At 44.0% G+C, this 18399-nt stretch overlaps 1 protein-coding gene across 6 annotated transcripts; it reads right to left on the reverse strand.

Annotated features, from left to right (window-relative positions):
• Nucleotides 1-29: 29 nt before the first annotated feature.
• Nucleotides 30-17641, reverse strand: kif1ab (kinesin family member 1Ab). Of its 6 annotated transcripts, none has more exons than XM_029830650.1 (49): nucleotides 17112-17641; nucleotides 15957-16121; nucleotides 14564-14637; nucleotides 14288-14467; nucleotides 14117-14185; nucleotides 13834-14012; nucleotides 13612-13723; nucleotides 13290-13367; nucleotides 13119-13181; nucleotides 13002-13019; nucleotides 12837-12915; nucleotides 12671-12749; nucleotides 12412-12554; nucleotides 12201-12239; nucleotides 11102-11301; nucleotides 10868-10947; nucleotides 10656-10731; nucleotides 10501-10580; nucleotides 10319-10425; nucleotides 10147-10230; nucleotides 9855-10035; nucleotides 9701-9773; nucleotides 9539-9629; nucleotides 9304-9452; nucleotides 9016-9194; nucleotides 8694-8831; nucleotides 8481-8599; nucleotides 8291-8376; nucleotides 8030-8165; nucleotides 7729-7912; nucleotides 7500-7590; nucleotides 7268-7386; nucleotides 7133-7188; nucleotides 6746-6854; nucleotides 6565-6631; nucleotides 6336-6420; nucleotides 6124-6229; nucleotides 5983-6006; nucleotides 5785-5899; nucleotides 5535-5668; nucleotides 5391-5452; nucleotides 5164-5309; nucleotides 4846-5034; nucleotides 4683-4754; nucleotides 3939-4048; nucleotides 3741-3860; nucleotides 3438-3630; nucleotides 3226-3344; nucleotides 30-3092 (listed from the first exon to the last, which is right to left on the reverse strand). In XM_029830650.1, exons 2-49 carry the CDS (start codon nucleotides 16060-16062, stop codon nucleotides 3035-3037), a joined length of 5157 nt encoding a protein of 1718 aa, XP_029686510.1. In that variant the 5' UTR covers nucleotides 16063-16121; nucleotides 17112-17641; the 3' UTR covers nucleotides 30-3034. The 6 variants fall into 6 exon arrangements, with proteins under 6 accessions (XP_029686510.1, XP_029686511.1, XP_029686509.1 ...); XM_029830651.1 differs by having other exon boundaries at nucleotides 4710-4754; nucleotides 13116-13181; XM_029830649.1 differs by having other exon boundaries at nucleotides 13116-13181.
• Between the last annotated feature and the right edge of the window lie 758 nt (nucleotides 17642-18399).

The following is an 18399-nucleotide window of genomic DNA, read 5'->3' on the forward strand; positions in this document are numbered from 1 at the left end:
TATGAAGGTGGAATATCCCAGTCCACATCATCTTGCAATTTTATTGCAATAAAAAGTACAGATTTGCCTGAGAGCTGCAGGAATTCACTCAAGAGAATCAACAATTATGCACAACAGAGCTTAAAAATATAGAAAATACACACAATCCCCATTTTGACAGTAGGTTTTCTACCAAACAGCTGTAGATAAATGTGAATAAAAGCAAAAAAACGAAACACAGCGCACCAAACAGCATGTTTCAACACTCATTTATTGGTACTTTTTTGTTGTTGTTTTTTTTTTCTTGTAACGAGTCCACAGACATGAGAAAGAACTCCAGAACACTCAAAAGATAAATGTGAGCACGGAGATAAGACACCATAGCAGGCTCCGGCCTGTTTATGCTAACATCAAGGGCCACTGAGCAAGAAAGCAGATCTGTCCTCACTTACTGGTTCCATACCGAGCCGAAATGTGCAAAGCAGCTCTGTCTGCTTTCTCTGCTCCAGGGTCACCTGACGAAGCAGCAGGCCAGTTTTTATCTTATTCATTGTGGTATAGAGGGGAAGATAGAGTTAATATCATCTACCCAACACAGAAAATCTCCATTTATATACAAGACAGGGCCAAAAGGAAGGTTCCCAGTTAGTCATGAGGAGGATCTTGATTGAGATTACTTTACAAGCAGCACTTCAGAAGAGGGAAAGCTGTTGTCATTAGCGATCTGTAAGGCAGGAGAGAGGGCCGGTGTGCAGACAATAAGTGGACCTGCATGCTTTGATCCAAACAAAGGGTGCAGCCAAATAAAACAACACAAGGTTTATCCTTCTTCATTAATGCCCAGCTATTCCACATTTTATCATAATGCCTAAAAATGAAAGTTGGTAGCAAGATGAGTCACTTTCCAATTTCAAACTAAAATGGAATTCACTTCAGTATTATTGATTGCTTAAGCAAAAGCAGCGTTTAAGAATCCAAACCTTGCTTAAAGCCATTTAAAGAGTCATAGCAAATAAAATGCTTTAAGAACACAATCCATCTTTCAAAATCCACAAATAAAACTTTTCAATTGCCTTTCTGTTCCAGCAGACAATATAGAATATAGGTTATATTTACTGGCTTTTTACAACATAATCAACATGAATTATAGCAAGATGACCAAAAGATTCTGAAAAAAAAAATCATAATTCCAGTGAATTTAAAGAGCTCCAGAGTCAGACAAGAAATATATTCCTTGAATGGGTCAAAATTAACATTGGAAGCATTAGGCTGTGATGCTAACAGGTTGGCTGGCCTGCATCTCACAGACTCCTAATAACATCCTGGTTTAAGTAGGACCCAATTAGGAAGCAATCAGAAGCAAATAAAGAGTAAATGTGACAAAGACACAGTTGGCTGATTGTGTCTTAGTCAAAAAAAATTGCCTGAATCCAAACAACTCTGCAAAATGTTTAATTTTCTTTTATACTGATTTTTGTGGTCATCTTGATATAATGCAAAGTAATATACAGCAACGACAATCCATTTGTGGATATGCTAAAAACGCCAAGCTAACCATGCTAATCAGGTGTCTGTTGTATTGCGCTGTCTGATATCTAGCAGCTACAGTACAGAAGTAAATTATAGTGGGCCTGTGGGGATGGTTTAAGTGCGACATTTATGGATAGTGATAATGAAATATGTTCTACTGTACTGTCACGGGCTACATCGACATACTACAATAGTATCATTGAAAATATTCACTCTCCAAAACATACACAAGCACAGTTATTTAAAAAAAAAAGTCTGGTTACTCTATGTAAAAGCTCAATCTTAGATATATCTAAGTTCAGTGCTTATGTAAATGACAATAATAAAAGAATGAGAAAAAAGGGAGGCACTATCTGGTGCATGGACAACACTCTTGCCCGCTCTAAAGCCACCGTCTTCAATAGGCTACAGGTCCAGGTTAAGTTGTGGCTTTCCAAGACTGATCCATAGTAGCCACTAGCGACACATTGAACGAGGCCCTAAATAATGAAATCAAAACAACTCCATCTGCGACTACAGTTATCCTCCTGATCACTTTGTCCTGCATATTATGTGGGTTGTTCTGCGGCCATGTGTACCACACAAACTGGGCTTGACATTTGACCTCGGTTAAATAAAAAGTGCATTTCCAAGCGATTCCCTTCACACCCTTAACGTTAACAAAGTTAACAGAAGTGCACAATGATTTCAAACATTTAAAAACAACAATGCTTTGGTTAAACGAGAAAGACGTGATACATTAACTCATGAAAGACAATAAAGTGCCATGCAACAAAATGACCCAGTGATCCTCCCGCACTAAAACCAGTGCAGAGGACCGACGTTAGCAACAGGAAACGACATTAACCTTTAAGGTCCTACGCACGAAGGATTATAAATCTTCAAAAACAAAGCATATGACATGAACAAGGCAAACGCGACGAATGGATTATTTTGCATTTATGCAGGCAAACAACCCAAAAACAGTTTGAGCGGATGAAGAGGAAATGACAGTTTACCCCCTGCAGTTTACCCCCTTTCGTGCTACTCTGACTGACCTCCTTCCGAACTGAGGTAATGTACTTTACCGTGATGGACACATGTCGAGCTGTGGCGCTCGCTCCTCCATGTCATTTAGAAACAGATAAGTGATGAGCGGCGAGCGGCGAAAGGGGCTGCCACGTGCTGATCATGACTGGCAGCCTCAAAGGTGATAGACTTAAGAGTGAAAATTAAATTAGTCCCGATGGCCAGCACAGGTACATTAATTAACAGGTTTGGGGGTTAATAGTTTGGTCTACGGTCTCTACAGAAGGTCAAGAGGAATCACACCATGCAGGGTTCTGATGCGGCGACTGCAAACTTTTTTTTTTCCTTTTAACTTTTTTTCATGATAAGTGAGCGAGACACTTCCTATAGAATGAGAGTTAAATGGTTGCACGTGTATGTCTGTTTGTGATCTATGCTGTTTGGGATAGGATGAAAAGTGGAACGTTTAACTTGGTGTGTCGTTTGCTCGTTATTGTCCGCTGGGTCGGTTCACCTCTCACATCCTCTGAGCCGGTGGAGCCGACTGGACCGACTTTCTCCTCGAGAGCTTTGACCTGAGGGGGAGGAGAGGGAAAAAGACTGAAGTGGGAACTGGGAACATGCATGGAATATTGGATAAAGTGTGATTTCATTCATGGAATTCGAGGTAGGTTTCTTCATTTTCTCTCTGTTCGCTTCTGTCTTTACCTGATGGTGCCAGCTAACAGGGGGTTAAAAGCATAAAGCCAGTCATGCATCTCTTTGTCGTTCGCAGCCTGCAGCAGGATCCCACGGTGCTCGGTGCACACGGTAAATGTGTTGGGAGTCTGAAGATATGAGACAAATCCAATCAGGTTCAGCTGCTGTTTGTTTATTGACCTTTGCGTCTGCGTTGTTGCTGGATTGAAAACCTCTCCTACCCGCAGCAAGGTCTGTTTGTCCTCGCTGTATTCCACTTTTGCAGACGACAGGTTGATGACGGCCCTCTCCACGCTGTCCCTCTCGCTGCGGTACAGGTAGACGTAGGGCCGGCGCACCACAATGTAACGCTTTACCCAGCCACTGGTGTGCGGTTCCAGGAAGTGCAGATAACCTTTCTTGGACACGATCGGGCTAGAAATAAACAAATAATGAATTTAAGAGGAAATGAAATGAGACTTTTCTTAGAAAGTGCCGCCTCATGAGGCAGACAGACTTAGGGATCGGTGTTGTGTTTTTCTGACCTAACACGGATTTCCTGTATGTCTGGAACAAATGTGTAGCCTCTGAGAGCCCTCTTCTTGTCCACAGGGCTGAATGGGTCCAGATCCGGCGTTGAAGCTCCAGACGTGGGTTCAGTGAGTCTATAAGCAACAAAGGAGTCAAATAAAGGTTTCAAACTTGACAGACTATCAGAAAGTGGCTTGTTGTGTGCAATATACCTGATCTCAAAATGTCCCTCAACCAGTGAAGGACAGGTGGAGGAGGGCGTGAGCGTGCTCAGCGTGGACGAGGACGAGTCTCTCCTCAGCGACGCAGACATTTCGGAGAGCTGATTCAAAAAAGAGACACAAGCACACGCAGAAACACAATCACAACAAATCATGCGTGGAGGAAAAAAACAACAATACAGGAGACGAGCGGGAGGCAGACAAACGGCACCAGAACACGATTATTGCGGGGGCAAGGGGGGGGGACAACACACACGTGCATTCAGAGAATTTCATATCAGTTCATTTGTCATTTATCAACAACTACAGAACCATTCATGGAATACTGCAATAATCATCATCTAAGAGCCCCTTGGTGGTTATCATGTTAAAAAAGGATGTGCGGGAGTAGCGCTGGGTTAGTTAGGCTCACTAAGGCTAAAGAAGAGGGATGAGGATGGGTGAGGATGGGTGAGGAAGGGGCGGGAAAGGGCTTGGCATATTGCAGAAATGTGCGGCAGGAGGGGTGTCAGACCACAGTAGAGAATATAAAACCTCACAATTGTTAGCAATAAATGTTAAGGGAAAGTCTGCGGAATGGTTAAATAAATAGATAAAAGCACAGAGGCTGGAAAGATGAGCGAGTGATGAAGGAGCAGAGGGTGACTGAAGTGAGGGGCTTAAATACTTTGCGGTAAAATTTAAAGGCACAGCTGGGTTAGTGGGTGGGGTCAGAGGGCCTAGGCTGGGGCTCACCTTGCTCTCACTGGCACTGCTGCTCACCTGGCTGTACTCCCGGTTGAAGGTGTGCATCAGCAGACGCAGACACTGGAGAGGAGACAAGAGGGAAGATTCTATTTCAGAACACGCGTGCGTGTGCGGTGATTGTTGTTGAAGGTCTCAGGGGGTCGACAGGCACCTTGGCAGCCAGCTCCCTCTGCCTCTGGTTGGGGCTGTCGGGGGCAGGGCCGCTGCCAGGACTGTGGCTCAGGATGGGGCTCTTGGTGAAGTCGCTGATGTCGCCGCTCTTGTTGAGAGCGTCCTGTCCTGCCTGCAGGGTGGCTTCCAGCTTCTCCCTCAGCAGCAGGTAGTGCCTGGTCTTCTCCACCTGCAGAAAGCAGGTGGCAGCCAAAAGTGTTGGGTTTGGGGTGATAACTCAAGCTAGACACTCACTGACGCTGATGTTGTGAGGAACCTTAATTGTCTTTACACTGATTCATTGGTTGTCCAAACTGACCTCCTGCAGTAAGCTGAGCTTCTCCAGCTCCCACTGATGGTCCAGAATCAGGCTGTCGCTGCGAGGTCGCCACCCGGCCAGGTTCTCCTCCCCTCGGACGTATGCCACCGAGGTGTCCAGCACACGTCTCCGACGGCGCTGCATGCCTGAGGAAGGAGGATAAACTGCTAAATGAAGAAAAATGCCTCCGTTATATCTCCGATCGCCCTCTTTGACTTCAGTCTCACCTGGACTCCCATTATCTGCCACATGGCAAAGGGTGATTTCGTAGACTCCTGTCACACGGTTGCTGGGGACAATCCAATATGAAAGTCAGTGCAAATTATCTCATGAAATGACAAATATGTCTCATCCGGGTGTAGTTTATGTACCTCTCAGAGGGCCGGAGGCAGCCCGTGCTGAAGAGATTCCTGATGGAGCGCGACGCCGGCAGCTTTGCATCGCGGGAATAAAACACCATGCAGAAATCTTTGGTGATGACCGTTGGCTGGGTGCAGTTCTCCATCTAGTTACAACACAACACACATGACCACCTCAGCCTTCCAACACCTGTGCCGGGAAAATAGCAAGTGGAAATGCCGCGGTGGGTCAATCCTATCAATAATGTCAGGACCCTTTCACCTCTAAATAAGCAGAGAGGGTGATGTAGATCTTCTCCCCATATGGAGTGACTCTGTTTAGGAGCAGAGAGTTGTGCATGGAGCTGTCCCACGCTGTCTCAAATCGGTAAAATGTTCTACAATGAGACAAAATTAAAAGGGGACAAATGGTCACACATGGATTTTGTGTAACTTAAACTATGATGAACAAAGCTCATACCTATGATCTACGCCCAAGGAAACACTGCCAAAAATAAAGGATAAAAAGACAAAAGATGTGAACAATAAGTGGAGCTTTTTAAAGGCAGAACAGGGCAAATACACAGGAGCTCAAATTAAAAATGAATGAAAAAGCCATTACTTGTCTTTGTGTTTTGGCCAGACGTATCCAGAGGAGAGGATGTTGAGGGATAGGATGTTTGGATCTATGATGGTCTCATCAGCCTCTGGTCTGTTTCGGATACGGCCTGAAACATCACCAGGACGAAGTAGAAATATTCTTTTAAAAGGCTCATTCACATTAAAAGCCAGCGATCCAACCCCTGCTCTTGAAATAATGACTTCAGTGCTCACCGATAACAAGCTCCTTCACCTCCTTCCACTCAAAATCATTTCCTCCTTCATGAGCGATCGTGACGGTGATTCTCCTCTGGATGCCCTGTGCAACACAGACGGGAAGAAAACCGATTCAAGGCTCATACTTTAATTTGTGCCTTTTTTGTTGCTTTTCACTTCATATGATGGCACAAAAACAAATTTCCTAATCATTAAATCCAGAAAGGAGGATAATCTGTGGTCTAACCTGATGTAAGAGGAACGTGCCGTGGCAGGGCATCCCGCCTCTGTGGTCCACCACAGCAGGGATGTAGCTGGAAAGGGGGAAATTACCGGTGCAATAAATGCTAATGCTCCGACATTTAATGGAAATAAATCTCCTATTTGCTGCAATAGTGGATAAAATGATGTAAAAAGGGGTGGCTTACTCTCCATTGGCTTCCAGCTCACAGATCTCAAAGAAAACCATGAGGTCATACTTGGCGTGACAGGGTCCTGCCGTGGAACGCGTCATAGTGCTGAGCTTTGTGGCTGGCACTGAGGGACGAGATATCCATGCATGAGAGGATAAAACGGAGAAGACGGGGGAGGAGAGAGGCAGATGGGGTAAGGGAGAAGGAAAGACAGAACAAATGTCATAAATGCAAATGCATTAGTCATCGTAAAGTGACATGTCGCTGCTGTCGACACCGACAGGAACACAGGGGCGTTGGCAGGGTTCCTTCAGTCGTCATACTTGTGTCAGACTGTCCGATTGGACAAGGATCATCTCAATCCTCACTAAACTATAAAAGCAGTTATACGTCATGGCTGACCTGGTTTGGACAAGGGCATCACCCTGGGAAACTGCCTCCTGGAGGGTCTCAGTGGGCTAAAAAAACAACAATGAAGAAAGGTAAGGAAAACCACTTTTCAGGTAATCTAAACCTCAAGACAAAGTCCATCCCCACCTGATTAGATCTTTGCAGAGCGGAGGGAAAGGCTGTTTCTGATAGTGACCAAACACCTCGAAGACAATGGGCTGAGTCTTGATGTACTCCACGAAGGACTTTGTGACCTCCACTGTGATCTAATAGGGAGAAATGCATATTACACACAACTGAAGAGTAAATACTGCAGCAATATGAATCAGTATCAACAAGTGATCTGAATAACAGCCCCGTTTCGCTGTTCACTGATTACGTTTTGAACATGGTAGAATCCCAGCGGAGGTCCTCTCCCTGTGTTCTTCAGTGGCTCGGTGGAAAACGCTTCATCGTGCCGGTGGATGAAACTGGAAAAATGACAGAGATATTAGATAAAATTTGAAAATGTTGTGTTTCATACGATAGAACTCTTCAAAATAAGCAAAATAAAGGCACTACATTAACTTTGATAAAGAATTGGTGTAATAAAAGAACAAGGAACTCACTTGAACTGGCAGAAGATGTCTGCATACTCAGCAGAGATGCTGGAGGCCTGTAGGACAGTAACTCTGAAGGTGAAGGTGCTGCCAATCTTCAGGTGAGACAGAGCTTTCTGCGGGGACAGGTCCAGAGGGAGATCCAGACCCAGACCCGAGCTCTTTGCCGGACTGTGGGGAACCTCCAAAGTGGCTATGCGGTACAAAGGAAAGTTATTGATCTTACTAGCTTACCATTAATAATTAAAGGCAGATAACCATGGTCTTTGTGTTAAAATAAAGCTAGGTAAAGAGGGTTTTGTGTCCTCACCTGGACAGGTGTTATTGTTGACCTCATCTGCAGACATTCCGGTTTCTGCATTCTGGCCTTCACCCTCCACAATGCGCAGCTCCTCCTGGGATGTGTTGGAGTGGGAAAGGCCACCAGGACAAGACTCAGTTTGGAACTGGAACAGCATTATCAATCAACAATTATCAATTAATTAGAAAGAATTGAAGCTCAAGCTTATTCTCACTCGTTCTGACAGCTAAATCCATGATGTTGAACTAGCACAACCGGCAAAAGCATCACCTTCTCAAACTGCTTGTCTTCAAACGAAATCTTGGCAGTGCCCGACTGTCTCACGCCGGAACCATAATCGGGGGCTTCTTCATCAGCTAAAGTGACACAAAACAGCAGCAAAAATGACTATGTTAAATGGAGGCACAGGCACAGCTACAGTGGAATGTTGGGATAAATGGGAAAATAGCTGAGTTTGTACCTGAGATCGCCTGCACAGCCACTCTGAGGAAGCCTTTAACCTCACCCTTCTCACTCACTATGGCCACACGATGTACCAGAGGCACTGGGTACAGCAGATTACTCAGGTACACAAAAGCCCTGAGGAGAAGGAGAAAATGAAGTTGGCGCACGGAGTGCAATAAAATGCGAGGCTTTAAATCAGTGCTGCCATAAATAGCCTGCTAAAGCAGACCTGCCGACGAGGCGGAACCATGGGAAGCGGTCATAGAAAGGATCTCCGCCAGTCAGAGTGTGGTCACAGTCCTCCACAGCACTGCTGGGGAGCTCTGCTGCACGGTCGTACATTTCTCTCATCAGATCTAGCCTCTGCCTGCAGGGGGCGGTAAACACAACTGGTTATTCCTGTTATAGGTTGTGGAATTATCATACTGGATATTAAAACTTACACTTTATAGAAAGGACTCAAATGACCATGATGTTAATAAGTTGACACTAGTTTATTTGTGATACTTTTGGGAGACATAGTTGTGTTGAAAATCTTTAAATTGCTCTACCGCAGTTTCTCCAGAGTCCAGGAATGTGTGGCACCATTCTTTTGATCTTGCACCTCCACAGCTACAACAGTTCGGGGGAAAGGTCTCCGCTCCCTCTCTGCGTCATCAGTGGGAGGAAGCAGATCAGGAAGCAGTGGGGAATAAAGGGTGTCTGTCAACAGGACAAACTGGAACTGCACCTGTTTGGTGACATAAGACAGAAAGAACATTAGCCAATGCTTGTGTTCTATGTTTTATTCTATTCTATTCTAGTCTAGAATGTAAAATATATTAAAGAATTTTACATGCCTTTTTCTTCAGCTCCACACTGATAGCGTTGGCCTCCTTGAGGAAGATGGCGTTGCCCCAGAGTTGATCTCTCAGTGAGGTGAACTGATAGAAACGCCATTTTCGAAATGCCCACAGAGCCAGTTCTGTCTCACGCATCGTCCACTGCACTGGAGGAGCCACACAGAGGTGAGAGGTGAGGATGTTGCTTTCTCTGGTTGTCTGATGGCATATTCATGGAAAAAGACATTGCTACCTTCCTCTTCTGGCTCCTCCTCTTCCTCAGGAGATTCCAGGTACCGAGACTCCACTCGCTTCTGAAGAGCTTCCAGCTTGCTCTCATAGTCCTGATGGAAGTGTTACTCTGGTTAAACTAGGAAATAAAATGGTAAAATTACAGACTAATGTTTCCACTCACCTGTCGCTGCTGTTCTAACAGCTTACTGGCTTCTTCTCTCTCTTTGCGGTACTGATCTTCAAGCTCCTGAAGCCTGGTTGGAGTTAGAAAAGTCCATATTACTATTACCTCAATGTGATGGTAGATGAATGTGATAGTAAATCTTTCCACACACCTCTGCTCCATCTCCTGCTTCATGTCGATGCCTTGCTTCTCCAGCAGCTCCCTCTGAGCGAAGGCCCAGTCGACGGGTTCTGCTGGCGTCTCAGCACACGGGGTCCGCTCTCGCTCCAGGCGAGCCTGCTCCGGGTCATTAAAGCGGAACACGTGGCTTTTCCCCATGATGATACGGTTTCCTGAAAAGTTCACGCCCAACCTCTTATATGTGACAAAACCGTACTCATTCTGCTTGGTTTTTTTTTTCTTCTTTTCATTGTGACTAAATGAGACAGAGCCACCAAACGTACCCGACCGCAGAACAATGAGACCGGTCACTCTCTTTCCATTGACATATGTCTCTGCCCCTTCACACGGCTCCAAGACGACACATCCTGTTCAGAATGAAATTTCAACTAATTTAGTAAAGGCAGTGTACATATGCATGGATCTGGTGCTTTGAGATGCTCTAAAGATCTTCACCTTCTCCCTGAGGGCCTGTGGTGCTGCTGAAAGTGCAGTGTTCGTCTTTGATGAAATGGCCACTCAGGACAATGTCTTGGCGGGTTTTGGCGTTTTCTCGGCCAACCCTGAGGGAGCACAAGAAAATCAATGCTAAATATTTTCCCCGTAACAGCACAGAAAGGTGAAAAAGAAAGACATACTTGGTGATGCCGTCTTTAATGTAATAGAGAAGACACTCTGACATCAGTGGGTCTTCATTCAGGTTCACCAGGTGAGGGGTCTAAAAAATAAGGCGACAGTTATATTAGTATGATTTTAGACAGGTGAAAAAACAACGGTGGTGCGAGAATCATACTTTTTTGGGGGAGAAGACCCCCACGGTGCCTCCATCTTCTCGTAAGGCCACGCCCATTTCAGCCAGCAGGGCTTCTCTGCAGAAACAAGAATGGATTTTTCACTTTCAGCGACAACAGCAGGGTTCCCTTTCCTTTAGGATTTTCAAATGTTTCCCTATGTGGGGAAGAGTGCGACCATCTCTGAGCGATGTCATTCACATATGTAACGAACCTATCCATGCGGATGGCTTCTGTACGCCGCAGCTTCTCCTCCCACGTCTCGTTGAGCTCCGCAATAATTTTCTCAGTCTCCTGTTGGCAAAATTACGATTAATATCTAAAAGGTCTTCACACTCAGCCTTGAGTTTTCCATTTTATTGCATCATTTTCTATTTAATAAAATAAACGCTGTTCATAAAAATGTTCTAAAAAGTGAAAACACATATAAACTGTCTGCTAATCTGACCTTGAGTCTTTCGATGGCCTTCTCACTGGCCGGGCTGAAGACGCGGTCGTGGAGGTTGGTGATGGACCCAGCACGACTGGACAGGCCTGACAGCGAGGGGGAGGGACTCATCCCTGTCATGGCATTGGTCACTGTGGAGAGATCACCCCTTTGATTGGCAGCCTGACGATTGTTCACAAAGTTCTTGTAATCGCACAGGTCTGCCAGAGAGAGAGGTGTTGCATGGAAGTGAGCCAGGAAGGAAGGCAGAGGACAGACAGACAGACGGAAGGATGGTGGGAGCAAATGCCACGTAATCAAGAAAAAGACGCCACGGATGAGAGGAACAGGCAGGAAAACAGATAAAGAAAGGAAAAAGGTTGGGGGAAAAAGGAGGAGTACAAAAAAAAGAAGACAGAGCTCAAAAAATGGGCCAGAGAAACGTAAGTCATTTTCTTACCAAAGCCATTGCAGAGAGAAACTTAACTCAAGTTTTTTTTATGACACTATGTGTGGACACACTCGACAAGCTCACAAGCACAGAAATGTTATGAGAAACAAAATCCAAAATACATTCAACACTAGAAAAAGCGTGAGAATTAGATCTTTTTTTCTTATATAATAGCATGTCACAGTGTCTTCGTCCTGCTTTAGACAGCAATGCAGACCTCTAAGCACCCGATTTACAGCCCAACAACCCCACACACAGAGAACCAGGTTGTTCCGTGGCAATTTAAAATGGTCTCGTCGCTATCTCTTCAATATTCCACAAGATTTGATTTAATGAAGGAAAAAGGACTATTGTGGTATATAAATTTTGACTTTAGAAGGAGAAAATAGCAATTATTTTATGATGGAAACTTTAGGGAAAAAAATCTAAAAGGAGGCCTTATAGCAGAAATCTGAACAACAATTGTGTTTACAGATTATTAATGGGACATGTTAAATATAAAATATGGTTATTGGAATCCTAATCCCCATAGATTATTTGAACTTTATTCTCTGAATTCTTTTCTGATGAGTACGTCGTGCTCTGGTGTGGTGAAAGAGAACAGCCAGCTCGATGATAAATTATTTTTAGTTGCAAAGCGCAGGCTTGCTACCGTTACAGCATACACACATTTCAAACCAGTGATGACCGGGCCAGCGGAGGGATATGCTGATAGAACAGAGGAGAGAAGAGAATGAGTGTGAGACACACCCACACTCTGACGTCAGCCTCAAATGCACAGTCAGAAAATAAACTGCACCGCTTCTAAAATCTGGCTTGTGTGCGCCCACATGTTCGTCCTCAGTCACCGAGGGAGGCGTTTTCTGGTGTGAACACTCACTCTCGATGATGTCTCCCAGACCCTGCGCGTACAGCAGGTCTTTGAGGCGAGACACTTCCTCTTTGAGCTCACGCACCAGCCGGTTGTTGGGGTCCTCGTTGATGACGGCGTTGCAGCGGATCTGTTTGGCACGGTCAGCGTACCTGAAGCGACAGATTGTTTCAGACAACGGTTTACGAAAAAAGTCACTTTGAGCTACAGTCAAAATGCCAAACGAAATGCTCCAAAATCTAACGAGGTATCTTAATGTTTTGCTCACCTGAGGGTGCTGAGGGTCTCATCATAATTGATATCGGCAGGGCTGAGGGCAGCCACCATGGCAGTACGAGAGTTTCCTCCTGAAAGGCAGGGAAATAAAAGGGTGCATGAACTGAAACGGGAAGGTAGGAGATCAAGGTAAAATCTGAGTTGTTTTGTATTTATACCCAAGTTTTCCCTCAGTAGCCAAGTCAGAACTGAGTCTCTGTAGGGGATGAAACTCTCGACCTTCTTCTTTTTCTTATTCTGAGCACAAAAGGAGAATTATGTCACCTCTCATCTTGGTATCAAAGATCCTACTGTGTTTTTATAGTGCGTGGTAACATACAGACCTTGTTTGGTGCTGAATCCTAGCAGGTTGAAAGAGAATATTATTAGATATCGTTACAATTGCACACAGAAGAATGTGTTCAATTCACAGAAGAATTGAAAACAACACGACCCACCACCTCAGCAAGAGCTGAAATAACTTTCCCCAGCGTAGTTAGAGATTTGTTGATGTTTGCTCCTTCCTGCAAAAAATAAAAAAATTAAAATCAGGCTAATGACACGATTGGCCCTCTCTATATGAATCTCTTTATAAATGTATCTTAAATGTGAAATCTGTTTTTCAAGCTCACTTTCAGTCTGGTTCCTTTGGCTCCAGTTGAGTCCGCTCTCTCGCTGCCAGCCAGATCCACCAGGCTGATCTTACTGACCTACAACAGAATAAGAAACAACAGAATGAAAAAGAGAACAAAAGGAGAATGAAACGCAGGAGTCTACAAATTAATCCACAACACTCGTCAGTGTAGATGGCCTAAATTCTGGTCGTGAAATCCCCATCACTGTCAATCATATCTTCAGAGGACGTCAAGGTCCAACAAGGCTAAAATAACTCTTCACGCAGAACCTACTAAGGTGGGTTCAAAGACTGAACGACAAGGACGGTGGATTGAGAACCTTTTCGGAGGTGTTGTCTGTCTCCGAGTCGTGCTTCTTCTGGGTGAAGATGATGTTGAAGACAGCGTGAGAGCGGCTACTCGTCTCATTCATGTTGGTCGCAGCCACGGTCCTACAAAAAATACCCCCAAACGCGATCATCAGCTCCATCTTTGATGCATTTAAATATCTCCTGTCCTACGTCCACAGTCACACAACACAAATGTCATTGAGCTGAACTACCTGGCCTTATTTCCAGAGTCCATCAGATCCTGGATGTCATTATAGGAAGTGACGGCTAGTTTGGACAGATCTTCAACATAAGGCCCCATCAGAGGGTGCTCCCTGACCCGCAGGTTTCCTTTGTTCTTGGGATTCAGCAGGTCACGCACACGCTCGCAGTAGATCTCCATGTAACTCACCTTTCAAAGGCACATGTAGAATGTGTTCATGAGTTATTCTGACTAAGTGGTGACTCTAATTGAGTGAATTAGTTAAGGATTTGATAAAAGTTGACTTCACTCACCTCCACTGAGTAAGACATGCTGTTGTCATTGTTGCCCTGATTGATTTTGGTGAAAAGGTCCTCACAAAGCTATTTAAAAAAAACATAAAGAATGCATTTTGGGATTGGAATTAATCCAATAAGAATTGTTTGTTATGGGCAGTGTTTATATTTTGTTAGTGAATTTCTTACCAAAGGGATGATTCCCTGCTGATCTTTCTCCTGTCGTCCCATCATGGTGTAGCTTTTGCCTGCTCCTGTCTGGCCATACGCAAATATGCACACATTGTAACCCTCAAAGGCATGAAGCAGCATCTCCTCCCCAATGTCTTTGTACACTTGCATCTGGGATGCATAGTTGATGTCTTCAGGCTGCACAGGGACAGAATGAAAAGGACAGGTGAATATGTTGCAATTCAAATGAAGACAATTCTTTTCTTTCCCACTTGTGCAGCAACTAAAACTCACCGTGGTGTGTGACCAGTAGGAGTAGTCAAAGTTGAAGCTCTTGTTTTCTTTTGGTTGTTTTGGGTTTAGAATTGCTGAGGAATTAAGAAAATAGATTTGTTTGACATGAGTTTAACTGACTGCTTTTAATAAATTAACAATGTTTTAAACTTCAGTCTGCCGGTGCCTGCAGGATTTAAACCTGAGATACCTGCAAATCACGTATTCACTCTGCAGTCAAACAAGGAAAATGCACTTTTAGTTAAACAAACAACCTCTTTCTAGAAGACATAACAATAACTTTGGAGAAGGGGCTCTAGGAGCTGCCAGTTTAATGTCCTACAGCGCCCCCCGTGGCCAGACATAGCAGCTGCAACGTCCTGCTGATGGGTGTGCTCCTAACAAACTGAGGGAGACAACTATTCCTCATTCCATTCCATAGCTACCCATTTTATCCTTTACTGAACAGCTGCTTCAAATATAACTATAAAAGGTTTTATATCATTGATGGCAAAAAAGAGGAAATGAGGCAACAAATTAGCATGTTTTTCTAATCTACACACACACACAAATGCACACAAACACACACTTGGATCAGCTGACTCTAAAGGCCAGGCTCATCCAGAACAATGAGGTCTTTTTGATCCTTGCAGTTTGTATGAGCAGCAAGAGGTCATTACATCCAACACGCACACACATGCTTACACACATTTGAGCTGCTATCTTTGTGGGGCCATTCTATTGACTTTGATTTGTATTCCGGTCATTTGTACAACCAAACACTAATCCTCCGATTGTGAGCTATTCAATTTCAATTCAGGCCATACCCTTAAATTTAGATGATAAATTGTAATGCTAAAACTGTGGGGACTGATGTTTTTGCAAGCCCTCACAGCATTAGGGAATTTCCAAAAGTTGGGGGCCCATAAGTATGGGAAAGCAAAAGCAAGCATGCACACGCATGCACTCTCTCACTCTCACACGCACACACACTCATTCAGACTTCAGGCCTGACTAAAGCCTTTGTCTCTTTCACTAGCTGCCGGGATTCTTTATGCCACCCAGCCCAGTCTTTTGTGAGTGGTGGCCAATGTGTCCCACATACAAATCAGTTGGCAGTAATGCTAAACTTAGCTGAGTTCAAAACAGATGCAGATGGCCGCATTAGAGATTTTAAAAGACACATTTGCAACCAAGAAAATTCTGGAGTGGCAAAGATTTATCAGTCTAACCTAACTGTAGCACTGAGCATTTATCACAAACTATAGGTAACACTAGCATTCTGTGCATTAATTACATTAAAACTGATTCAGATAGGCTAATTCTGGGCAATAAATCGTGGACTTATGATAATGTCCCAGCATGACAGCCATGAAGTTGTCAAGTTGGGATAAACAAACGTAGTTTTGCTCACTTGTGGTGTTTCCTGACATCTGGATGATGCACTTGCTGTCCATCCCAGTTTCCCTGGAGTTGAAGGGTCGGACCCTCACCGCTACCTTGACCGAGGCCCCGGCCATGTCGACAGCGATAGCTCGAATGTGCAGATGAGCTGGAGACTTAAAAACACACTTGGAGCCTGCAAAGGGCAGAGAAAAAAGTAAATAACTATATGTTCATCCATCATTGTTGATATTAAATTTAAAAAAAACAAACACATGGGAATGGTTTTAATCATGAAAGTTTCACCGCAAAAACTTAGATGGGAATTATTTTCAACTGGCTGGACTTGCAGCTTCGTCGTCCATCAGAGACACGCAGCTCTGAAAGTGCTTTTAGTAAATGTGATGTGTCATTTGGCAGGAACACCCAGAGCAGCCCTGCTTTCCTACAATAAAATGGCTGCTGATTCGGAGGGCACCATCCTTTGGCCGCATCCATCACTGGAGGCCTAGCGATGAAACTGCAACCCCCACATGCCAAAAAAGGGCGATTTCATGGATGTCTAAAATGTGCTATAACGCCGTTTGGCATCATCTTTATTATAACGTTGTCCTAATTGTGATGCGTTTAAATGATGTTTTCCTGTTAGGTTATTTTGGGATTTTTAACGATGTTTCGATGACGACGTGGTGCGCAGCATTATTTGTCATTTCAGATACGGTACTTTCAAATATATCCATAATCATGTGTTCTGGCTCTAAAAATAATAGAAATTATGCGTTTTCAGTAAAAGTAATAAGATATTTTAGGCCATGACAGCCGCGCGTAAATATTGCCTCCTCCATCTTGCTTCGCCTGCCGCACCTCAAAAGGCCGGCGTAAACATAAACGGCATCGATTCCATATCTCCCGACATTGCGTCAGAAAGGAGGTCAGCTCATATTATTGGAAGCAAATCGACGTTTTCAGCTTTCGTGAGCTCGGTTCTTTAATTGATGATGATGATGTCTTCCTGGATTTGTGTCCTCTGTGTGTGACACGGCTGCTTTAGACGAGCGTTCTGACGCAGAGGTGTGCGCAAAAATGCCACAAAGTCGTCAATATACATAGAATAGCTTTCCTAACCAAGGTGTGCCCGAACGCTATGCTGTCTCGTGAAAAACAAGTCAGATGAGCCGCGTCTTACCTCAGCAATTCAGACTCGACGACCGCAGAGGTTGAATCTTCTGCCCATTCAAAACAGCGCCAGGATCCAATGGTTCCTACTTCTTGAATGTCCACAACAGAGCGTTGTTTTTTTTTGTTTTGTTTTGGTCAACCTACAACATCCTTTTTCCTGGCGCATCCATACATGGAGAATCCGACGCGTGAGGAGGGACTCAGGCGCAGCTTCAGCAGCGGCGCAGAGCGAGCTGGAGCGTCGGCTCTCAGCGGTGCGTCAGTAAGAGACTGAGGGAGGAGCGAGGATAAAGCGGAGGATGCTTCGGCCCCGTCAATCAGCTCGAATAAGAGAGGAAAATGGCGGCCCGGCTGATCCAGGGATGCTGGGAGGCGGCGGTGACATCAGCATCCACATCATCGTCGGCCATGTGACAGAGCGGTGCAGCGCACAGACGATGATGCACGAACATCCTTACATACTAATATCTATAGATGTGAAGCTTGAATTGTAAATATGTAGAATGACTGAGGGAGGCATGGGAAAATGTAAATAAGGATAAAGACTGAGGATGGTAAGCTTCTTTTTTTTTTCTTTTTTTAAAAAAAAAGCTATCAAACAGATTTTCGATAAACAATGTTTAAGTTGACCCATGTCTATCTTAAACACTCAAAAAGGTGAATTTTGTATCTTAAAAAAAACCATTTTATTTCAGCGTGTCTACGAAAAGACTGATTTAGCTTATATTGCCACCTAGTGACATCAATTAGGAACTTTCCCAGAATGAGTTCGTGTCCCCAATATATAATTTCTTTTAGTAAATTTTGACACAAAATCTATTAGATATAGGTTATGGAATCAAAGAAATATCTCCATATTATTGAAGTAAAGTTCAACTCAAAAGAAATAGCTTAATATTCAGAAATCATAGCAAGTTGTACTTTGATATTGATGTGGTAATAAACCTTTTCCAACTCGTTGAGGTCAAAAAACTATATTGTTTTAATCTGTAAACTGCTGGTTTAGGTATCAGTTTTAAGCTAACTGAAATGTGCCATGTCTCCTCTGCTCCTTCCACTGATGGAAGATTCTGAATGCTTCATCCAGTTCAAAGATCACTCAGATGATGTCCGATCTATTTACCAAAGTGGTAATAATTGACCCAGCCAGGTTACCTTAGAAATTGTGTCCACATCTGTGACCAAAAGCAGAGCAAATATAACACCCTTATCACAGTGTCCTTCATTAGAGCTTGTAACAATCTTAAAAAACAAAGTTTATGCCTAAATAAAAATTCTAAAATGATCCAAATCGG

This window comes from Takifugu rubripes, chromosome 22 (genome assembly GCF_901000725.2).
Source record: "Takifugu rubripes chromosome 22, fTakRub1.2, whole genome shotgun sequence".
Lineage (NCBI taxonomy): Eukaryota > Metazoa > Chordata > Actinopteri > Tetraodontiformes > Tetraodontidae > Takifugu > Takifugu rubripes.